The following is a 22,927-nucleotide window of genomic DNA, read 5'->3' as shown; positions in this document are numbered from 1 at the left end:
ATACCATATTGGGAAGAGACCAGTTCCTTCACAAAAATTCCATCAGCTTGAAGACTGGTGTCTAATCAGTAAAAAATTCCCAGAATACTGAGTGCGTGATAGAACATCTTGGTTTTGTTTCCATCTTGGAGTGACAACTTGGCTGGTGCTTTCCTCTGTAGGTGAACTTGACTTTATAGCATCTGCTCTGACTTGGACAACCAGAGGGCCGAGTTCGTCTCTTCTTTGAGCCACTAAATGCCTGCGTGCACTCCACACTCCAGCAAGGGAAGATGGGAGGAGCTTCTTGGATGACAATGGGCATTCCACTGTGCAGGATGAGGACAGGCTGTGTGACATCGCCACCACGAGGGTAAGAGCCTTCTTTCTGTGTCACTTTCTCTGATGGTCATTGTTGTCAGAGGAAGTGGAAAATACAATAGGGCGATAAAGAGGAAGGCCACAGATGGCAATTTTGGGGGGAAGTTCTTCTGATTGTAACATCTGATGGGCAGTTGAAACAAAAAGTGTTTAGGTCTGGAAGGGTTAGATTAGGGTCATGTCGTATCATAAGCCAGCTTTAGAGAGTTCTGGGGTGGGGTTGGAGATATAGCTCAGGGTTAAGCCCTAGGTTTGATCCCCAGCACAGCATAAAAATCAGGCATGGTGGCACACTCCTAGTACTTGAGAGCAGACACAAGAATAGAAGTTTCATTATGCCCTAGTGAGTTAGAGACCCTATCTCAATGTCTTAAACCAGAAAAAAATGTGTGGTATACATTCTTTCCTCAACTCTCCATTCTCTCTCTCTCTGTCTGTCTTTCTCTGTCTCTCTTATTTATTTAATATTTATCATTTAGACTTGAAGGAGCAACACTACTGTTCTTTTAGTAAGAGCCCTATTACATCTAGCTTAATATTGATGCCACCATACTAGAATTGTCAGAAGACTGGCTCAGGTCACAATGTAGCCAGAAGCACATTTCAGTAGAGTCATACAACGTTTAAAGTTCAGTCGGTCAGTCCAGATATCCTACATACAAATCAGTTTCATTTTTTCCACAAATACTGATCAGTCTATCCTTTAATCCCCCAAGGCACTGAGGTGCTCTGTGGTCTCTTACTGTTGAACTGTGGAGAATGCATTACAGTCCCCAACTGTCCCTTTATTTCCTGGACTTTACTGGTTGGCCATTGGAGCCACTGCATTGCCATACCTGATCTCCTGATCTAGGTCTTTCTGCTATCTTTTGTTTGTAGGGAATGAGGTAATGGGCACAACTCTGAAAGGGTTTATTAACTTAACTGTTTTTCTACTTCTGATTCTGTTACAGAGGTTTTGGTTTTGAGGGGTGGTTAAGAGAATAAAATATATTCAACACTGAAAGGGTAAAATTTCATAGCTTCTGTTTTCAAACATGTTCTAATTATATAGAAGTTTCATTGAATTGTATAGATTTTGGGCCGGGTTAATCTTGGTGTATGATGTTTTTAATTTCTTTGCAAGTTGTTTTTATAATACACTTTATTAAATTAAAAAACCCAACAAAACAACAACAACAAAACATGGCTCTGGTGGACAAGAGATGGGCCCTGTACAGAGGATTAGAAGCCCCTCTTGGTGTTAAGCCTACACCGTCCTCACTGGGAGCACATTGTGATACTCAACCCTTTTATAAATGGGACATCTTCCTGGCTACTTGGCTTACTAAGCCTGAACACACACTGTTTGAGATGAATTGTATAACAATACAGAAATCCCTAGGGTTCCAGAGAGAGAAGCAGCCACTCTAGTGACTGGAACAAAGGCCTAAATCCAGAAGGCTTTATGAAGTAACCTATGTGTTGGCTCTGGGCCTGTCCTTGAGAACTCACAAACACAAAGCAGGAACTAGAACAACTCTGATATACATAATTGTACCAGTCAGAGGGAGAAAGAATAAAAAATGCCAACAGGGTCAGAGAGGGGAAGAACAATTATTACATTAGTCTCTTAATAAAGTTTTAATGTTTTCAGGGTTGTTTTGTTTTTGTTTTTCACTTGTTATTTGATCTGTAAGCCAGGGTACCAACTCATTCTGTGTTTGAAGAGAGTCTCCCGACTCAAGGTTCTGTAGCTGAGAAGAGACAATGGAAAATCAGGTCTTCTGAGACCTTGCCTTTTCCCTTGCTGGTTTCCTCTGTAATTCAGTTTGAATTAGGGGACTTTGTGAGCTACTTTGCTCATGGCTGCAATAATCTATCTGACAAAAGCAATGTAAAGAAGAAAATGTTTAGTCTGGCCCATGGCTTGAGGAATGGTCTAGCGTAGTGGGGGTGGCAGGGGTATGAGGTGTCTGGTCACTGGGCCAGCTGTCAGGAAGCAGAGCAAGGTCAGTCCTGGTTCTTATCCATCTATATTCCTTCTACACAGTCCGGACCTCTAGGCCATGGGATGGTACCACCCACATTTCGGGGTGTGTCTTCCCACCCCAGTGAACCTAACTTAGAAATGTCTTCCTGGATATACTCAGAGGCTTGCCTCTCTAGTGACCAGAGATCCTGTCAGATTGACAGTCAACCTTAACCAGCCTAAGGTCACAGTGGGATCTTTTTGTTTAGTTTAACATAGGAGATCATTTATCTGTTATGATTTTCAATTGCTCACTAGTGTCCAGGTACCTTGTCAATTTCAGGGCATAAAAAGTTGAAGTCTGGCATAAATAAAAGCACTTACTACAGTGGTTGCCTCAAAAATGTGTTCAGTAAAATTTTCATGCAATGGTCTTGCCATGTGGCTCTAGCTGGCCTTGTAGTATTTCTGTCTCAGCCTAGTACTACAGGTGTGGCCCCTTATGCCTAGTTTCTTAAATCAGTATTAGTGGAGATTTTAACATATACAAACATAGAATGACGCATTAAATTCCCATGTAACCAGTTCCCAGCTCTGACAGTGACTAGTATATGGCTGATTTGTATGGTCAATGTTACTGTCATCCCCATCTGGTTTTAGAAATCAATCCCAAATGCTATATAATATTATCTATAAAAATTTTAGTATAAATACCCAATTAGGATATACTTATTTTCTCTCTCTTTTTTTTCCCTTTTGTTGTTTTGCTTGTTTGTTTGATTTTGGTATCCATTACAGGCATCAAATCCAGGTATGAAACGGTTTAGTACATTTACATTTGAAATGAGACCAATCAAAAGCAAGTAAAGGACACAGAAGTATCTCCATCTAGATATTTGACACTTTCCTTTTTTCTGGTTTCCATGTGTTGACCCTCTTTTATGTGTTGTTATGTCAACCTGACCCAATGTAGGGCCATCAGAGAGGAGGGAGCCTCAGGTGTAAAAATGCCTTCTGTGTGACTGGTCTGTAGGCAAGTCTGTAGGACATTAGTAATTAATATGGGAGGGTCCAGACCATGTTCATCCCTGAGCTGGTGATCCAGGGTTCCATGAGAAAGGAGGCTGAGCAAGCCAGGAGGAGCAAGCCAGTAAGCAGTACTCCTCTCTGGCTACTGCCATAGCTTCTGCCTCCAGCTTCCTGCCCTGCTTGAGTCCCTGTCCTCACTTCCTTTGACATGGACTATTATATGGAAGTGTGACTAAAGTAAACTCTTTCTTCCTCAAGTTGCTTTTGCTCATGGTGTTTCATTACAATAATATAACCCTAACTAACACAGGTTACTTACTGGATTTGTGGATTATGTTTGCATCTGTGTTCATAGGGACAACGATCTTTAGATTTCTGTTTTTTTTTTTTTTTTTTTTTTTTTTTTTTTTTTTTTTTTTTTTTTTTTTTTTTTATTGTCCACCTGTAGTTTTGGTATGAAGGGAACACTTTGTAGAATTGGGAAGGGCACTTTTCTTTCATGGTTTTGGAAAGGACTGTGAAAATTTACTCTAAGGAGTGATGATTTCCCCGGTGGATCTGTTGATGCCTGACTTTCCTATGCAAAGAGTTTTAGAGCTGCAGATTAAGTATCTTGAAAATTCACTAAGATTCTCATTCTCATCTTGTATCATCTGTCAGTTGTATATTTCTAGCAATTCGACCACCTTTTCTAGGTTCCAGGTTGTCTAATGTGCGGGTATCAGTTGTTCACAGAGTGCTCTTCCTATTCTTCCCACTTCTGGGATATCGCCTCTTCTACTGCTGCTTTTGCTAAGTGGGGTTTCTTCCATTCCTTCTTGATTCATGTAGCTAAAGATTGATCAGTTTTATTGATTTAAGAAAATGTATAGATTTTGAGCTTCTGAATTTTCTGTATCCCTATTCATATTTTCTGTCTTGTTCACTTCAAGTATAATTATCATTTTCTAAATTAACTTTTCTTTTTTCATATGCTTCTGAGGGAGAGAAAATTTTTTTAAAAAGTTATGAAAATAGCTTTCTTTTTTCTTTTTCCATTAATTTGTTTATTCACTTTACATCCTGATTATAGCCTCCTCCTCCTCTCAGTCTCCCTCTCTTACAGCCTCTCCTCCATCCCCTTCTTTTCTGATAAGAGGAAAGCCCCCCACCAACCTACCCTAGCACATCAAGTAACTATAGGACTAGGCACATCCTTTCCCACTGAGGCCAGACAAGTTAGGGGGACAGGATCCATAGGCAGGCAACAGAGTCAGGGAGGCCTCTCTCCAGTTGTTGAGGGACCCACTTGAAGACTTATATATGTACTACATATGTGCAGAGCCTAGGTCCAACCTGTATAGGGTCTTTGGTTGGTGGTTCAGTCTCTGGAAGCCCCCAAGGGTCCAGGTTAGTTGACTCTGTTGGTCTTTTGTTGGAGTCCATATCACTTCCAGGTCCTTCCACCCTTCCCTACAACTCTTCCACATGACTCCCTGAGGTTTGCCTAATGTTTGCCTGTCTCTGCATCTGTTTTGGTCAGCTATTGCATGCACCCTCTCAGAGGAAAGTTATGCTAGGATCCTGTCTGCAAGCTTAACAGAGTATCATTAGTAGTGTTGGGGACTTGCTCTTGCCCATGGGATGCCTCTCAGTTTGGGGTGATCATTGGTTGACCATTTCCTCAGTCTGTGTTCTATCACTGTCTCTGCACATAGGCAGGGCAAATTTTGTGTTGAAGGTTTTGTGGGTAGTTGGTATTCTTATCTTTTCACTGGGAGTCCTGCCTGACCATAGGAGATGGCCACTTCAGGCTCCATCTTTCCCCACTGCTAGGAGACTCAGGTAGTCACCAACATAGACTCCCCGGAGCCTCCTTTGTCCCAGGCCATCTGGCACTTTCTAGAGATGCCCCCCTTCCCTTCTGCTGCCAATTTCTGTTCACTCTCCTAGCCTTCTCTGAGGGAGAGAGCTCTTAATTTAAGATCTTTGTTTCTCCTTTTGACCATAGGTATATGAATCTGTATGCTTTTTCTCTAGTCACATTTTAAAAATGATTTATTTATTCTTATTTTATGTGCATTGGTGTGTCTCCTGCATGTTTGCCTGTGTGAAGGTGTTAGATCCCCTAGACTTTTAGAAGACAGTTAGGAGCTGCCATGTGGTTGCTGGGAATTGAGCCCTGGGCTTTTTGGAATAGCAGCCAATGCTCTTTACAGATGACCTCACTTCCCAGACACTCTTGAACACATCTTGAACTACTTGGAAGTTTTATTTTTACTTATTGCATTTAAAAATAATAATAATTTTCCCTTTGCATCACTGGTCCTTGAGGAGTGGTATTTAGTTCCCACATTAGAAAATATTTTAGGATTTTCTTTTGTTATTGATGTATAATTTTATTGCATTGTGGCTGGTGAACTTTATTATGTTTTATTTTGTTTTCTTACTGTAATTTGGATCTTGAATGTTTCTTAAGGACTGTGTGCTTGGTTGAGGCTGAGTTCTCTATTATGGCACTATTGAGAGGTGATATAATCTTTAGGAAGTGAGGCAGTAATAGGAAGTTAGTGTACTGGGGATGTGCACTGGTGAGGATATTAATTCCCCTTGTTTACAGGCTTTGCATCCTGGTTGCCTTGAGGTTAACCCATGTAATTCTACAATGCCGTGCTCTCTGTCTCTATAGGCCCAAGACTACAGGGCCCAGTGATGATGTGCTGCAATGTTTGAAATGGTGAGCCAGAAGGCAAACCTTGTCTCTTTTTAAGTTGATTACTTCAGGTAATTTGTTACAGTGATGATAGATGGCTGGTGCACTTTAAGATCTATCTAGGCTGTTTGATGACTTAGCTTTTTTTTTTTTTTTTTTTTTTTTTTTTTTTTGTCTGTACTGGAGAATGTCTGAGTCCATTAAAGAGAGTATGATCTCGCTAGCTGGAGCACTCTGTCTTTGTCAGATCTTCTTGGTTTATAATGATGTTTGAATCTTCTTTATTTCCCTGTGGATATTTGTATAATTGTTCCATATGTTATCGAAGGTGGGATATTGAAATTCCAATGATTTCTCCCTCGAGTTCTGCATTATTTTTACATCATGTATTCTTTTTGGCTCTCTTGCTAAGTATGTTTATAGTGCTTATGCCTTTGCTTGACGGATTGACATTTTTATTACTAGAAATGTTCTTTGACTCTGGCAACAATTTTTATCTTAAATTTTATTTTGTGTGACATTCAATGTAGTCACACTGATTCCTTTTCGGTTATGATTTTCAACCTTTAAAATCTCAACTTGTTTTTAAATGTAAATAATTACTATTGTGCCATTTAGTTATTTCCACTGCTGTGTTTTCAAGTTATTGGACTATTTTATAAAGAAAAATTTCCCTCATTAACTTGTTTATTATTTTTTCAAAAATATAACTCGCACAGGAAGGCAGGATAAATAGTTGATTTTTCTTTTCACTTTCAAGGAATAATGAGTTGGTACTTTAGTAGTCTCTGAAAGTGACTCAAGTACTGTTTTGGTTTTCATAAATTATTACCATGTGTGCTTTGCTATCAATAAATGGGATGCCCTGCAAGCAGGAGGACCTGAGTTCAAGCCCTACACCTATTTTAAAAGGGCAGATGCAGTGATGAGTTGGAGGTAGACAGTGAGTTGGAGGTAGATGTAGACAGCCAAGCTGGATCTATGAGTCTAGTGATAAGTGACAGACCCTGTCTTAAGGTTGTCTTCTGGCTCTTACACTCTCATGCAGCTGCACACAAACACAAAACACACATGGGCACAGGCAGAGAATCATTACATGAGCGTAAGAATTTTATTGTATTTGGTGTGTTATAATATATTGCAGATTTTTTTCTTTCCCATTTGAGACACATGCTGCTTCTCTTCAGCAGTCATATGTCACTCTAGTTTTCTTTGAATCTTTTTGATTCCTCTTTGTCTTTGACAGCATCCTTGTTTTCTGATATACAAGGATGTTCCAGGCTCCTCTTGTGTATTCCTGTCCCAGACTGGGAATTGGCTGTTCATCCAAGAAAGCCTTGTTCTTTTAGGGAGAAGTTATATTTACTTGTTTCAGTCTCACTAAATTAGGGTACTTCTAGTTGGTGTCTCTACATGGTGTCTCTCTAAAATAGACAGAGGCAGAGATATACAAGAATTTGTTGTGTATTCTCAGGATCAGCACCTGTGGAGACATTAGGAAAGGAGGCATCAGCAAAAGGAGGTGTTGAATTTTGATGGGATTTAAACACAGACCTTCCTTGGCTGATGCAGAGCTCCAGAGCTGGGTAGACCACCTTTGTATAAAAAGATGCTGGGTTATGTCAGGCCTCTTATGAGTAGTCATTGGATGTTTCTGACCTTGGGAAAAGCACCCATCTTTTGGCTGAAGATGATTCCCAAGTGGGGACTGACTTATCTGAGAACTCTTGGGTATTAGTACTCCTAGCAGGGGTGTGTATGAGTACCTTTCTTCTAAGAAGAGAGATGAGTGGCCAAGTAGCATTCCTCCTATGGTCATCTGTTTCAGGATGTTTATTTAGTTTGTTTTATTGTCTTTTTGCTGTTGTTGTTGTTTTGGTAGACAGAGATATGAAATAAGACTTTCCATGAGCAAAAAATGAATTGTATGTATAGATTGTCATTTCCAATTCAAATTCAGTATCAGGGAGTTTTATTTAATTTCTGTGCTTCTTACATCCATGTTTCTTTTATTTTGAACTTGAACTGTTAGGGTCATTTAAAGACATTAATATAACACTTTTTTTTTTTTTTTTGCTTGATCCTATGTGTTGATGAAAGGTAAGATCTTGCACTGCTGCTTTTCTAGAGGACACAGGTTCATTCCTAGGAGCCATGAAATTCCAGTTCCAAGGGAAACCTTAAGGGTTCTTTGGAAAATCAGTTGTGTGAGAAGATGTTTCCCTAAGGCGGACACGTGAAGAAATGTTTTGCTGAAGCAAACACGGATGAAAGGATGTTTTGCTAAAGTAAGCACGTGGAAGGATGTGTGATGAAGGATCCTTTGCTAATGACACGCATGTATTAGTTCACCTTGCATGTACTGTTGAGCTTCTTGTACTTCTATGGTCTCAGGCTAACTGGTAGAGGGATGCCAGCTGATGCAGACTCACATGGAGTTTTGTTAAGATAGACTCACGTGCCGATGCAATGGAGGACACGTGCTGTTTGGAGGGAGTATAAATAGGACTTAGCGGTCAGTCATGGGGACCTGACTTGGCTTGCTTTCGTAGCCACTTTGCAACACTTCTTGGTGCCGAGTCTTTGCTGATCTCCACTTCAAGAGAGGGATGGTAAAGAACTTCTGGTGTCCATGGTGGTCCTGGTCCCTCCAACTTGGCTAAGGCCTGGCTGTTCTGGTTAGGGCGTGCCACCACTGCTGCTGTTCAGACACCAGTGAATTGGATGCTGGTGGCATCCGTGAAGTATGGAGTGTTTGTGAATGGATAGAGCTGCTGCTGCTGATCTGTGAACTGAACTGCTGGCTTCCTGACAGTGCAAGTGGGATTTGCTCCAAAGAACAATTTCTAAACAAGTCCACTTCCTTTGTATCCTAATAATCTTTCTTTTCCACTCCCTCTGGCGAGTGATGGGCTAGAAGGGAGGTTAAAGCATTTCAGAACTATCATTAAAAATAGGTCTTTGAAAAATTTAGGCCACACTCTTGGCTTCTGGGATCACCAGACACGCACTTGATGCACAGACATACATGCAAGCAAACCACCTATCCACATAAAATAACAAAAAATTTTTAAAAAACTTTAAAAAGAATAAGTTTATAACTGTGATTGCTAAATATTTTATTATTGCTATTTATTTTTGTCCTAGGCTGCATACCGGTAGGATGTATAGTCAGTTCATTGAACTAACTCACCCATGTGAAGTTCAGACACCAGCTTGATGCAAAAATATTTAATTTTTAAGAAATATCTGTTTTATTTTAATTTGATTTTGTTTTATAATTAGGCAAACATTAACATGGCTCTTGAGTTCACTTTCTGACATTGTCCCCTATAGATAAGTTATGTTTTTTTGGTTTATATTACTATTGTTTCTTTTTTTATATTAAAAGGACATACATATACAAATATATATATATATATATATATATATATATATATATATATATATATATATATATATTTGTATATGTATATACAGCTTGTAATTGCCCTTGATTTTTTTCTTAAAATATTTGTTTGCTTATTGTATGTGTATGTTGTGTGAGTGGTCATAGGACAGCTTGAGGGAGTTATATTTCTTCTTCTATAAGATATGTCCAGGGAACAAAGCCAGGCTGTATGGCTTGGTGGCAGGTGACTTTCCTAGCTGAGCCTTGTCTGGGGCCTACTAGTTTCACCTTCTTTCTTGGAAAAATTGCTGCATATTCCTGACACCTTTCTCTCCCCCTCCCCCATGGGCTTCTGCGGCTTTTATTTTTGCATGTAAACCACGGGGTGTGTTGGGGGGAGTCTTGATGGTGGGCACCCTAGACTAGAGATGACACTGGAGTCCTGAGGGCTCTAGACACTAGCTGGGAAGTCAAAGATTCAGACTGATCACATGATTACAAAGCTGGGCTCCAGCAGGGCTCCAGGTGGTCAGGCCTGGTCGTGACCCTCTAAAGGAGCAGTGACATGGGAGGGGCAAGCACTGGACAGGCCTTGAGCCGCCTGGATGACTTCAGGGATGGAGCTGGTAGCTGAAGGGATCTCTAGCTCGTGCTTTTACTTGGCCAGTGGGTTACTGAAAGACCTGCCAGCAAACTTGGCTTTGCTGCCCAGCTCTTTGTCAATTCTAAGGATCTGATTGTACTTGGCCAGGTGCTCAGATCAGCAAAGGGGCACCAGTCTTGATTTGCCCAGTATAGAGCTCCACCACCACGTCAGCAGTGAAAGTGTCTTCAGTCTCCCCATATAGATAGGACACCCTGACACCCCAGCCATTGGACTGGGCTAGCTTACACGCCTGCAGACACTTGGCTACAGAGCCCATCTGGTTCACTTTGAGCAGGAGGCAGTTGCAGGACTTCTTGCCCGCAGCCTTGGCAATCTGCTTAGGGTCGGTCACTGTGAGGTCATCCCCCACCACCTGGATGCCCTCACTAGCTGTGAACTTTTGCCAAGGGTCCCAGTCATCCTGGTCAAAGGGGTCTTCAATGGACACTACTGGGTAGTTTTGGATGAAGGACTTTTACAGGTCAGCCAGATGGTCAGGTGTGATGTACCAGTTGGAGTCATCTGGAGACTTGAAGTCCAGGTCATACTTGCCAGCTCTGTAGAACTCGGAGGCAGCCACATTCATGCCGATGACAACCTGGGCAGTGTAGCCGGCCTTTGCAGTTGCAGTCTTGAGCTGCTCCAGCACTTCTTTGTCCTCCAGGATGTTAGGTTCGAAACCACCCTCATCATCCACATTGGTGGCATCTTTCCCATACTTCTCCTTGATGACATTCTTTAGGTTGTGGTCAAGCTCTGCTCCAACGTGTATGGCTTCTCAGAAACTGGATGCCCCCACAGGCAGGATCATGAACTCATACATGGCCAACTTGTTGCCAGCACAAGAACCGCCATTGATCACATTGAAAGCTGGGACTGGCAGAATAACTTCAGGGTTGCCAGCCAAGTCAGCAATGTGATGGCAAAGGGACACCCCCTTTTCCACAACACCAGCTTTGCAGACAGCCAGGGACACCCTCAGGATGGCATTTGCACCAAATTTAGATTTATTCTCGGTGCCGTCCATCTCGATCATCAGCGGGTCAATCTTCTCTTGCTCCACAACATTCACTTTCTTGCAAACCAGAACAGGTGCAATAGTGTTATTGATGTGCCAACAGCCTTTGAGACAGCCTTCTCCGTGAAGTGGGTCTTATCATTGTCTTGGACTCCTAGGGCTCCGTAGATGCCAGTGGATGTACATTTCATAGATGCTGGGCACTGCAGCTCGGAAGAGACCTTTGGCTGTAGAGATTCACCTCAACAGTGGGATTCCTACGGGGATCAAAGATTTCTGTCATGGATCCTGAGAATAGACATGGTGAACTTCTGGCAGTTGAATAACTGTGGAGGACGCAAAGAGGGTTCTGAAGACAGCCTTAAAGGCAGATGTGAACACGACCCTTTCTCTCTCTCTCTCTCCCCCATATATATATATATTTCATTACGCAGATACATACACATATATGTAGCTAGTATTTGTGTGTGTGTGCGTGTGTGTGTGTGTGTGTGTTTGTGTGTGTGTGTGTGTGTGTGTGTGTGTGTGTGTGTAGAAAAATAGGTCATAATTCATTTTTGAGCTATTCCTCCACTGATGGACATTTGGGTTGTTTCCAGTTACACACAAGTGTTTTGCTTTATATCTAACTTTGGGAAAAAATTTCTAGAAGAGAGATTATTGAGGGCCTATGCCAATCCATCAAATATTGCCAAGTTCTCCTCCCTAGGGGGTTCTCCTTCATTATGCATTCCCAACACAATGTAGACAGGCTTGTCCCCACCAGCTGGCTAGCACTGTATGTAGATATTCTTCTGACTCTTTTGCCAGTGTGTGCATTAGATGTCATGTGACATGTCAATGTGGTTTTCATATGCATTCATGAACGAAGTTGAACAATTTTTTCTGGCTTTGGTTCCATTTGTGGTTTCCTTTGATGAGCTCTCTGTTCTTATCTCTTGCCCATTTCTCACATTTTAATAGCTCACTTTCTTCTTTAGAAACAAGCCACTTTATATATTAAGTGCACTAAACCTCTTCTGTGTTATATATGTGGCAGTCTTTTCTTTTCTTTTAACTCTTTTTATTGGATATTCTCTGTATTTATATTTCAAATGTTATCCCCTTTCTCCCCACTCTGATTCCCCCTCCCCCTCCACTTGCTTCCATGAAGAAGCTCCCTCTCCTAACCACCCCCTCCACCTCAGTGCCTTGGTATTACCTTACACTGGGAAAATGTGCCTTCACTGGACCAAAGACCTTTTCTCCCATTGATGCCAGACAATGTTATTCTCTGCTAAATATGCAACTAGAACCATGGGGTCTCTCTATGTGTGTTCATTGGTTGGTGTTTTAGTCCCTGGGAGTACTAGAGGGTTTGATTGGCTAATAATGTTGCTTTTTCCATGGGGTTGAAAATTCTTTCAGCTCCTTCAGTCCTTTCTTTAGCTTGTTGGGGTTCCCATGTTCAGTATGTTAATTAGATGCAAGCATTCTCAACTGTATCTGTATGACTCCAGCAGAGCCTCTGAGGAGACATCCATTTCTGGTTTCTGCTAGTAAGCACTTCTTGGCATCAGCAATAATGCTTGGGTTTGGTGGCTGCATATGGGGTGGATCTTCTGGTGAGGCGGTCTCTAAATGATCTTTTCTTCAATCACTGCTCTTCTGTTTGTCCCTGTATTTTCTTCTTTAAGTGTTTTATTCTCTCTTCTAAGAAGGACTTAGGTATCACCTTCTGGCCTTCCTTCTTTTTGAGCTTCATAAGGTCTGTGAATTGTTTGTTGGGTATTCAGAGCTTTTTTGGTGCTAGTATCCGATTATCAGTGAGTACATACCATGTGTGTTCTTTTGTGACTGGGTTACCTCACTCAGGATGATAGTCTCTAGTTCCATCCATTTGCCTAGGAGTTTCATGAAGTCATTGTTTCGAATAGCTGAGTAGTACTCCATTGTGTAAATGTACTGCACTTTCTGTATCTATTCCTCTGTTGAAGGACATCTGGGCTGTTTCTAGCTTCTAGCTATTATAAATAAGGCTGCTATGAACATGGTGGAGCATGTGTCCTAGTTATATGTTGGAGTGTCTTTTGGGTATATGCCCAGGAATGGTATGGTTGGGTCCTCAGGTAGTACTATGTTTAGTTTTCTGAGGAACCACCAGACTGATTTTCAGAGTGCTTGTACCAGATTACAATCTCACCAACAGTTGAGGAGTGTTCATGTTTTTTTACATCCAGGCCAGCATTTGCTGTCATCTGAGATTTTGATCTTAGCCATTCTGATTGGTTTGAGGTGGAATCTCAGGGTTGTTTTGATTTGCATTTCTCTTATGACTAGGGATGTTGAGCATTTCTTTAGCTACTTCTCAGCCATTTGGTACCCCTTAGTTGAGAATTCTTTGTTTAGATCTGTACCCCATCTTTTAATAGAATTATTTGATTCTCTAGAATTTAACTTATTGAGTTCTTTGTATATATTGGGTATTAGTCCTCTATCAGATGTTGGATTGGCAAAGATTCTTTCCCAGTCTGTTGGCTGCCATTTTGTCCTCTTGACAGTGTCCTTAGCCTTCCAGAAACGTACTTGCTGTGGTGGGAAAATTGGATTCTGATGTTGCCAGGTTGTCTTGGTTTCCATTGCTTAGGTTCTTGAGCTTGCCTTTTGCCATCTTATTATCTGTGCTGCTAGGTGATCTTGTTGTCTTTGACTGGAGCTTGTCTCTCCTGTGGTCTGAGGGCTTGTAGGTTCACGAGGGAAGTAGCTCCTGGGTGCTCAGCTGTAGTGGGTAGGTTGTGAGTTTTGATGGCAGTGGAACAACCTGGCTCTGGGCACAGATGAATGCCGGACTGGTCCGTTCCCAGGCAGCACAGTGCCACCTGTATCCCGAGAGTTTCTGGTGGTCTCTTTCCAGATAGTCAGTTTAGAGGAAGGGGGAACTCACCTGTGGGCACAAGATGGAGAACCTCCTGAGGCTCTTCTGGGTGTTCAGCAATCTGTGGGCAGGTCATGAGTCCTGATGGCGGTGGCCCAGCTCTGACTCTGGGCTGGAACAGACCCATGGCAGTTTTTCTACAATTCAAATTTTGTTGCTATGGTATTTTTCCCCATATGAAATTGCTTTCATGCAAGCAGAATTTTTGAATCAGAAAAATCTCCCATTTATGGCTCATAAAGTAGTTGTCCCATATTTATTTTTAGAAGATGAATGATTCAATATATATCTATATGTGCACAAATACGTTTTATAATGGCATTCATCCCTTGGTTTCTAGGACCCCTGCAGATACACATCCTGAAACTCCATGTAGTGTGACTTTAGAAACTTTGAAGTATCGTGATAACTACGAGAAAAAAGGTGCTTAGTAAATTAATTTTCAGTTACTCAGCAGTGTGTAGTGTGTGCATAGACTCCACGCAAGTTCTCCTGATGTTTTAAATGGTCTTTCTAGGATGGGTGACAGCACACAGTGTAAATGATGTGTCAATAGTTGTTGCCCTAGTGTTCAGAGGATGATGAGAAGAGAGAACTGTGCACATGTTCAGTGCACACATTTTCTGTTTCATCCCCTATCACATAACAAACTTCACATTTTTCTAGTCATAGAATAACCTTACTCTTTTTGTACATTAAGTACTGTTGTTTCTTGATTTGATTAGTCGCTAAGATGTCCTATAATATAATTATCCAGAATTAAAAAATTAATTAAACAAGTTGTATATTCTTAAGTGATAAATTTTACTTTTCTTCCTCTTCTTTCTCTTTTAATGTTTTATTGCTTCTTCACGAATTCTTTGCACCCCATCCCAGTCATCACTGTCTCTCCATATCTGCTTTCTGAAAACAAACCAAACCAAACAAAAGTCATGGAAGCTGTGGTATGTCACAGTGCTTCACACAGTGCACCCTGTCGCTCAAACAGCTTTACTTGCAAATGTTCATTGCAATGAGTCATTGGTTTGATTCAAGGTCTCTGGCTTCTGCTGACTATCAATAGTGGATTCTCACTAGGACTCCTCTCAGATGTCCTGTTATTGCTCTGCATCATGGACATCCTGCTGCTTTGGTTCTGCTGGACTGGCTCCTTCATGCACTTCATCAGTTCATAGATAGGGTAGATGATGGTGGCCCAACTCAAAGCCCTGGATCTAGGTCTGTCTGGAAGCTGAGTTGGTCAGGATGCCAGCTCTCCTACACCCTAGCCACTAGGGCCAGCTCTCCCACTTTGCCCAACTGAGAGGCAGACCAGCCCTCATGAATGCTTTAATTGGAGAGGGGAAGGGCCAGCATTCCTGTTCACACATCCTTAGGGGTCAGCTCTCTCACACTGCCTAGGCAAGGGGTGGGACTTGCTCTCCTACCCGCCACAGGTGGCAAGGGGCAGGCATTGGGGCATTTCTCCTGTGTCTATGTCACTGCATGACCAATGAGGGGCGGGGCTGTGCTGTTTGGGTATTGTGTGAGTCTAATGGTGTAAGGGGTAGGGATAGCTCTGTGCAGCTCTTGACATCAACATGCCCCCAGGTGTCAGCCCAGACCAGGGATGCTACCATGTCCTTTACTGGTAACATGGGCCATAGACATGGACACAGACTCCCTCTCTGCTACAGGGCTATGGACCCAGACATTGTCCTATGTGACATTGTCAGTTGGGGCATTACCATGGTCTCAGGTACCAGCATGCATCGGGGCTGTTTCTCACCCTCCAGTCTCCAGTTAGGCCTCTCTTCATTGTGCACATACTGTTCCACTTCTCTTTCTCTCCCTCTCTCCACCACACACTTGCTCATCACCCTGGGCCTCTAGGGTGTCTTCTGCCCTGTCCGTGCTGTGTGGTAGTGAGTGAGGGTCCTAACATTTACTTTCTTGGAAAGGCTTTTAATTTCAACAGTCATGGGGTAGAGGTAGGTGGATCTCTAAGAGTTCAAGGCTAGTTCACTCTACAAAGCAAGTTGAGGCTAGGGAGTCCTTTTCTCAAAAACGAATCCAATCCAATCCAATCCAATCCAGTCCAGTCCAGTCCAGTCCAATCCAATCCGAACCGAACCGAACCAAACCAAACACCCTGGCTTCTTGCTTGTTTCCTTTCCTTTATATTTTCTCCCTCCCTCCATCCCCTTCTTTCCCCCTTCCTTTCTTCTTTCTTTTGTATGTATTTGTATGTGTGTGTGTATGTTTGTGCATGTGTGTTCATGAGTGTGGTACATGCATATAGGTGGGTACATGTGCACCTATGTGTGCATGGCTCCCAGGGCTAATGTCAAGTATCTTTCTCTATGGAACTTCATCTTTATATACAGAGTCAGGATTTCTTGCTGAAACCAGAGCTCAAAGTTTCAGATAGTCTGTCTATCTACTTTGCTGTTGAGAATTCTCTGTGTCCACTTTCCATGTAGTTGGGGTTACAGATGGACTGTCATACCCACCTGGCTTTTGCATGTGTGCTGAAACCTGAACTCAAGTAATCATGCATTTGAGGCAGGTGCTTTACCTGTTGAATCATCTCCTTACTGAGTCTTGAAATCCAGCCTCTTGATGACATTGTCATGGTTAAGAAAACATAATACTAGTGTGGCATAAAATACAAATCCAACATGATTAAACATATTTCTCAACATTTACTATACCAATGTACAGTGTTCAAGTTGATATCTTTAAATTGACCTTTATATTTATATAATTTATATTGATCTTAATGTTCAAACACATTTCATTTTGCCCATTATTGCAATAATGCAGTTTTTCTAATTAAAAAGGGCTTATTTGTTTATTTATTGTATGTATGTGTGAGGGTACAAGCTTGCCATCACTTGTGTATGGAAGTGAGAAAACAACTTTGCAGGAGTCAAGTCTCTCCACAATGTAAGGTCGATTCTTTCCCAGCATGTAGGCCACAAGGTTGAAAAAAGAACATTTCCAGTCTTGGCAGCTAGTACTTTTACCCACTAAGCCATCTTATTGGTCTTTCCCCCACAATATTATTGATTTGTAGTTGGTAGAATCTTCAGGTCTGGAACTCATGGACATAGAGAACTGAGTGTATATAAATGCATATGTATATACACATGAACCATAGTGTATGCTACAGAAGTATACCTTTGATTCCCTAAGTGTTTCTTAAAGGAGCGAATGAATAAATTTTAATAAATTCTAGTCTGCATGCAGCACCCTCGGAAGTGATGGTCCATGTGATTGTGACCGTGTGAGCCTGAATTCTGGAGCATGGCTAGTACCAAGCTCCCAGTAAAAGCCTCACTCCCATTCCTTCTCTCAGATTCCTTGTTTCCACATCTGTCAATCTCCAGCATGAGAAACAAACCATATAAGGATGCTTCACAATTGGAAAAAGACTGTCTGCACACAGGGACTCTTACTGCAATTCATAAAGGCAGAAAAGTCATCTTTCCTGCCCCAAGTGGGCTACTGTGGACCAGATGCAATAAAAAAATCTGGTCCTGACTCCGCACATCCCAACCTACCTTTAGAGCTATAGAGTCGGATCTGATCCAGCAGTGCTTTCTTTCATCTCTGTTTTGAAAGCATTCCAGTGGGATCTTTGGTTTTATGATGTGTGTTGCTTTTATGATGAGACTCTGTGGAGCAGATGGATGGACTTCATGATGACCTCTCCTTCACCAGTGTGTACTGAAGAAAATGCAGGAGGACAAAGCAGAAGGACATGGTGGAAATATGGATATCATGGATGATCATATTCTTTAGAGACCTCACTATGGAGAGATTGGGGAGGTGGATTACAGGTCCTGATTATGAGACCCCTATAGGCTTGCAGTGTCACAAAACGTTATGCCATTTTGGGATTTCAGGGTATCCAAGATGTGAAACAATCCACTAGAAGACAGCTTCCATTAGAGTCTTAGTGTGAGATTAGCTGAACTAGCTCCCAGGAACATTTTCCTACTCTATGTGCCATTAGCCTGCTCTGGCCATCAGAGACCTGACATTACATAAATATTTGGTTCAAGGCAGCAGCTCTGACTTAGACCTTTCAAAGAAGAACCCTAATTAAAAGCAGAAAGCAGAGGGAGGCAAATTGAATTTTTGGAAGAGGTCAGCAAATCTATTGAAGATACATTAGCCATGCTCTGGTCTCTGGCTTCATAAAGCATGGTGTCTTAGAGGCAAACACCCAAGGATTTTTTATGTCTGTAGACTTTCTTCTGGAATAGATGTCAGGGCCTGTGTTTTAAGGTTGTGACCTGTCATGTAGCTCTCTATTTCAGTTCAGGAATTCTTTTCTCTTGCTGATGGCTTTGCTGGCCACAGCATAAGGACAAAACAATTCCTAATTGCCCTTGTATCTTATTTTAAATGGTGTTATTCTTTACACGCATGAACAGGTTAGAAAGCATATTCTCCTTTACCTTGTCTGTACATTTCTTTTTTCTCTTGACCGAAGTGCCAGGTTCTGTCAATCTTACTTTGTAAAATGTACTTTCTCTTTTTCAGCATCCCCATCACACACATTTTGAGTCCCTGTTTTACACTGCTGCTATGCACCCTTTTGTCCTTTCATCTTTCCCTATAGAGGTCCCTTAGTGGAACTGATATTTTATTGGCTTTTGAGTTTTGAATAAAATTATTAATTTTACTCACATTTCTGGAGGCTAAGGAGTCTAAGAATATGGTGAGGGCTTTGCACAGTCAGTGCTGAAGCACGGGGGCTGAGTCTGAATGGGTCTAAATACACATGAGAAAATTCTGTACTTCTAGGCATGTTGAACCTGCAGTGAGCTGGCTGCATGCTGCTCATGATAGTTATAAGTGGATCTAAAACAAACACTGAGATAGATTCTTTTTTTTTTCTCTTGTGACTCAGTTACATGATCCACAAGCATGAACTTTGTAGATTACAACGTTCTGTTGAAATGTCAACCTGCATGGAGACTCAGTTGATGATAGCCTTGCCAATAGAATAAAATCCAGTTTCTCCAGACATGTACCAGACCCTTTACAGACCTCCTTCTGTTCACCTCTGATGCCCTCTGCTGTGAGCCCCTTTTCCCATTCTGTTCAGTCAGCTACATTGCTCTGGTTGAAGACCTTGGTTCAGTTCCCAGCATTCACAGACAGCAGCTCACAACTGTCTGATATTCTAGCTTTGGGGATCCATAGATTCCCTCTTCTTGTTTCCATGGGCACTGGAAAATATGTGTCACACATACATATAAAATTAAAAACAAATATTTACTTCCCCAAGCCTCATATTTTCTGAGGAATGGAACTGATATATCCTGGTTAGTGTCAGAAATAAAAGCAGGCCATCAGCCCAGCCAGTGTAGACCACTGATGTAGTGATATTCCTCAATAGTGCTGTGTAGGAGACTGGGACAAGGACTGGATGGGAGAATAGACTACATGTGTCAGGAAGCAGAGTATGTTTAACTTAAAAAGTTCCTCCTCATCCAGTTTTTTTTCCATGTGGATAGTCCTGAAACCCCATCCTGGAAAGTGTAATGATATCTGCAAGATATACAGTGCTTAATTACGGGGAGATAATTATATCCTTGTGAGTTCAGTGTCCAAACATAAGTAATGGGCTCTTCTGGAAGAACACTACGCTGGAGCATAAAGTAAAACCAGTTATCACCGTAAGAGCTGATCTCAATCTCTATGAATCAAATGTGGAGGAGAGGAAAGTGTTTTCTCTCTGGGTACATGGCTGAGTTTCAGATAGACAGGAGTGGGCTGCAAACCCGACAATGGCTGACTTGTTGAGAGCATCATGGTTGAGACAAGATGTGTTTGAATTCTGTGACTAAGCCATCCGAAGTGCAGTTCTTTTTGTTGTGTGTGTATTTATGTGTATCTCGGCAGGGAGCAGAAGATGAAATCTGAGTGCTTCATAGAGGAATGGGAATTAGAGTTCATGGAGTAATAGTGCCCATTTTCTTCTTTTCTGATATTAGCTTTTTAAGCTCAAGCTTTGACCCCTTACTTCCCCACACCAGACAGACACCCTTGAATGTGTTTGCTTTGCTTCTTGTCACTGCATTTCCTGTGCTGCCTGCAGTGTGGCCAGGGCATCATTCTGGAAAGGGAAGATTAAAAATGAGCCTGGTGAGGCAGGACTGGGCACAGGCTAATACTGTCTCGTGTTCTTTCCAGGTTCAGCGTGATCTTCTGTGTCTCCCTTCCGGGCCAGCACTCTGCCTTCTCAATCCATCATGGTGTTTGGTGAGTTTTTCCATCGCCCTGGACAAGATGAGGAACTTGTCAACTTGAACGTGGGGGGCTTTAAGCAGTCCGTGGATCAGAGTACTCTCCTGCGCTTCCCGCACACACGGCTGGGGAAGCTGCTCACCTGCCACTCTGAGGAGGCCATTCTGGAGCTGTGCGATGACTACAGCGTGGCAGATAAAGAGTATTACTTTGACCGGAACCCCTCCCTGTTCAGATACGTCTTGAATTTTTATTACACAGGGAAGTTGCACGTCATGGAGGAACTGTGCGTCTTCTCCTTCTGCCAGGAGATTGAGTACTGGGGCATCAACGAGCTGTTCATTGACTCCTGCTGTAGCAGTCGGTACCAGGAGCGCAAGGAGGAGGGCCACGAGAAGGACTGGGACCAGAAAAGCAACGGTGTGAGCACAGACTCCTCCTTTGAGGAGTCCTCTCTGTTTGAGAAAGAGCTGGAGAAGTTCGATGAGCTGAGATTTGGTCAGCTCCGAAAGAAGATCTGGATTCGAATGGAAAACCCAGCTTATTGCCTGTCGGCAAAGCTCATCGCCATCTCCTCCTTGAGTGTGGTGCTGGCTTCCATCGTGGCCATGTGTGTACACAGCATGTCGGAGTTCCAGAATGAGGATGGAGAAGTGGATGACCCTGTGCTGGAAGGCGTGGAGATTGCCTGCATCACATGGTTCACTGGTGAGCTGGCCATCCGGCTGGTCGCTGCTCCATCCCAAAAGAAGTTCTGGAAAAACCCTCTGAATATCATTGACTTTGTCTCCATCATTCCCTTCTATGCCACGTTAGCTGTGGACACCAAGGAAGAAGAGAGTGAGGACATTGAGAATATGGGCAAGGTGGTCCAGATCCTTCGGCTCATGAGGATTTTCCGAATTCTGAAGCTTGCCCGGCACTCTGTAGGGCTTCGTTCTCTTGGGGCCACGCTGAGGCACAGTTACCACGAAGTGGGGCTACTGCTTCTCTTCCTTTCTGTGGGTATCTCCATCTTCTCTGTGCTTATTTACTCTGTAGAGAAAGATGAACTTGCATCTAGTCTCACCAGCATCCCCATCTGCTGGTGGTGGGCCACTATCAGTATGACCACAGTGGGCTATGGAGACACCCACCCAGTCACCTTAGCTGGTAAAATCATTGCAAGCACATGCATTATCTGTGGCATCTTAGTGGTAGCCCTTCCTATCACCATCATCTTCAACAAGTTTTCCAAGTACTACCAGAAGCAGAAGGACATGGATGTGGACCAGTGCAGCGAGGACCCACCGGAGAAGTGCCATGAGCTACCTTACTTTAACATTAGGGACGTTTATGCACAGCAAGTACACGCCTTCATCACCAGTCTGTCTTCCATCGGCATCGTGGTCAGTGATCCTGACTCCACAGATGCTTCAAGCGTCGAAGACAATGAGGATGCTTACAACACTGCATCCCTGGAGAACTGTACTACAAAATGAGCAGGGGCATTTGCTCAGATAGCTTTCTGACATTAGGTTAACACAGCTTTATAAACCTCAATGGGTTTGTTCAAATCAATCATTTAATTCTCAGGGTGTACCTTTTAGCCATAGTTGGACATTCATTGCTGAATTCTGAAATGATAGAATTATCTTTATTTTTCTCAGTGAGATCAATTAAAATGCCTTGTTCTGAAATTTATTTTTTACAAGAGAGAGTTGTAATACGGTTTTTTGGGGAAAAAAGTAAATGATATTGGGAAGGATTTATTGCTACGGCTTATGCATCATTCTGTATCTGCCATTCACTCACATTGAGCTAACTATAAATTACTGATGATAGAGCAGAGGCCCAGCTGACTGATGATGACATGCATGTAAGATCTACAACATGAGACAATGCATGTAAATCCATGTTCATGTTCCAGACGTGGGAATTAGGAGCCCAATAAACTTCTAACTCGGTATGGAGAATGCCTTGTTTCCATGTTTTTATGTCCAGTCCTTCCTATTCTGTTTACAACTGACTTGAAAGGACATGGTTCTGTAAGAATATCAAATTTTTTTTCATGGCATCTTAGGTAATAGTTTAGTTGGTAATGTGCTCTCAGGGTGACCAGAGTTTAATCCTCAAAAACCACAGTTAAACAAACAAACAAACAAAAAACCTCACCAGGCATGATGTTACATATCTATAATTGTAGAGTTTGGTTTATTCACTGGCCAGCCTAGCCTACTTGGTGAATCTCAGATCAATGAAAGACCCTCTCTCAAAAAGATAACTGGTATTGAAGACTGATACCCCAGTAATCTGTCCTCTGACATCTACGTACATATGCACGTATACACTCCAGTACACATACATACATACACATGTGCATTTGCATGTACATGAATTTTTCTCTTTGTTTTGAATATGCCCAATGATATGATAGTGTTTTGGTTCCATATGCTTATGGTTGGCAGGTAGAAGATCATATCAGTAATTGAACAATTCTGTATCATGCAAAATAATTAAAATGATTAAATATGTAGATGTTTGAGAATATGAACAAATGGTAGACTTTACCTAAGTATATTTGCAGTGCACTTTGAATTTTATAATTTGTACTTGCAGGATAAAGCTTGAAAATTATACACACCTGAGTAAATCCTACCCACTCACAGGCAAAGTGCTACTTGCTAAGTAGAGGAGAGGA

At 42.1% G+C, this 22,927-nt stretch overlaps 1 protein-coding gene and 1 pseudogene across 2 annotated transcripts; one reads left to right on the top strand and one right to left on the bottom strand.

Annotated features, from left to right (window-relative positions):
- Positions 1-290: 290 nt before the first annotated feature.
- Positions 291-22,105, top strand: KCNS3 (potassium voltage-gated channel modifier subfamily S member 3). Its single transcript, XM_080910362.1, has 2 exons — positions 291-352; positions 20,194-22,105. The coding sequence occupies exon 2, from the start codon at positions 20,253-20,255 to the stop codon at positions 21,726-21,728; it is 1,476 nt and encodes a 491-aa protein (XP_080766488.1). The 5' UTR covers positions 291-352; positions 20,194-20,252; the 3' UTR covers positions 21,729-22,105.
- LOC308425580 (alpha-enolase-like) lies at positions 10,079-11,389 on the bottom strand (annotated as a pseudogene). Its single transcript has one exon. The product of its transcript is annotated as an alpha-enolase-like (transcript).
- Positions 22,106-22,927: the final 822 nt, after the last annotated feature.

The sequence above is a fragment of the Micromys minutus genome, assembly GCF_963924665.1.
Source record: "Micromys minutus genome assembly, chromosome: 1".
Lineage (NCBI taxonomy): Eukaryota > Metazoa > Chordata > Mammalia > Rodentia > Muridae > Micromys > Micromys minutus.
Note: the sequence above shows the minus strand (reverse complement) of the source record. Positions and strands in the feature narration are given on the sequence as shown.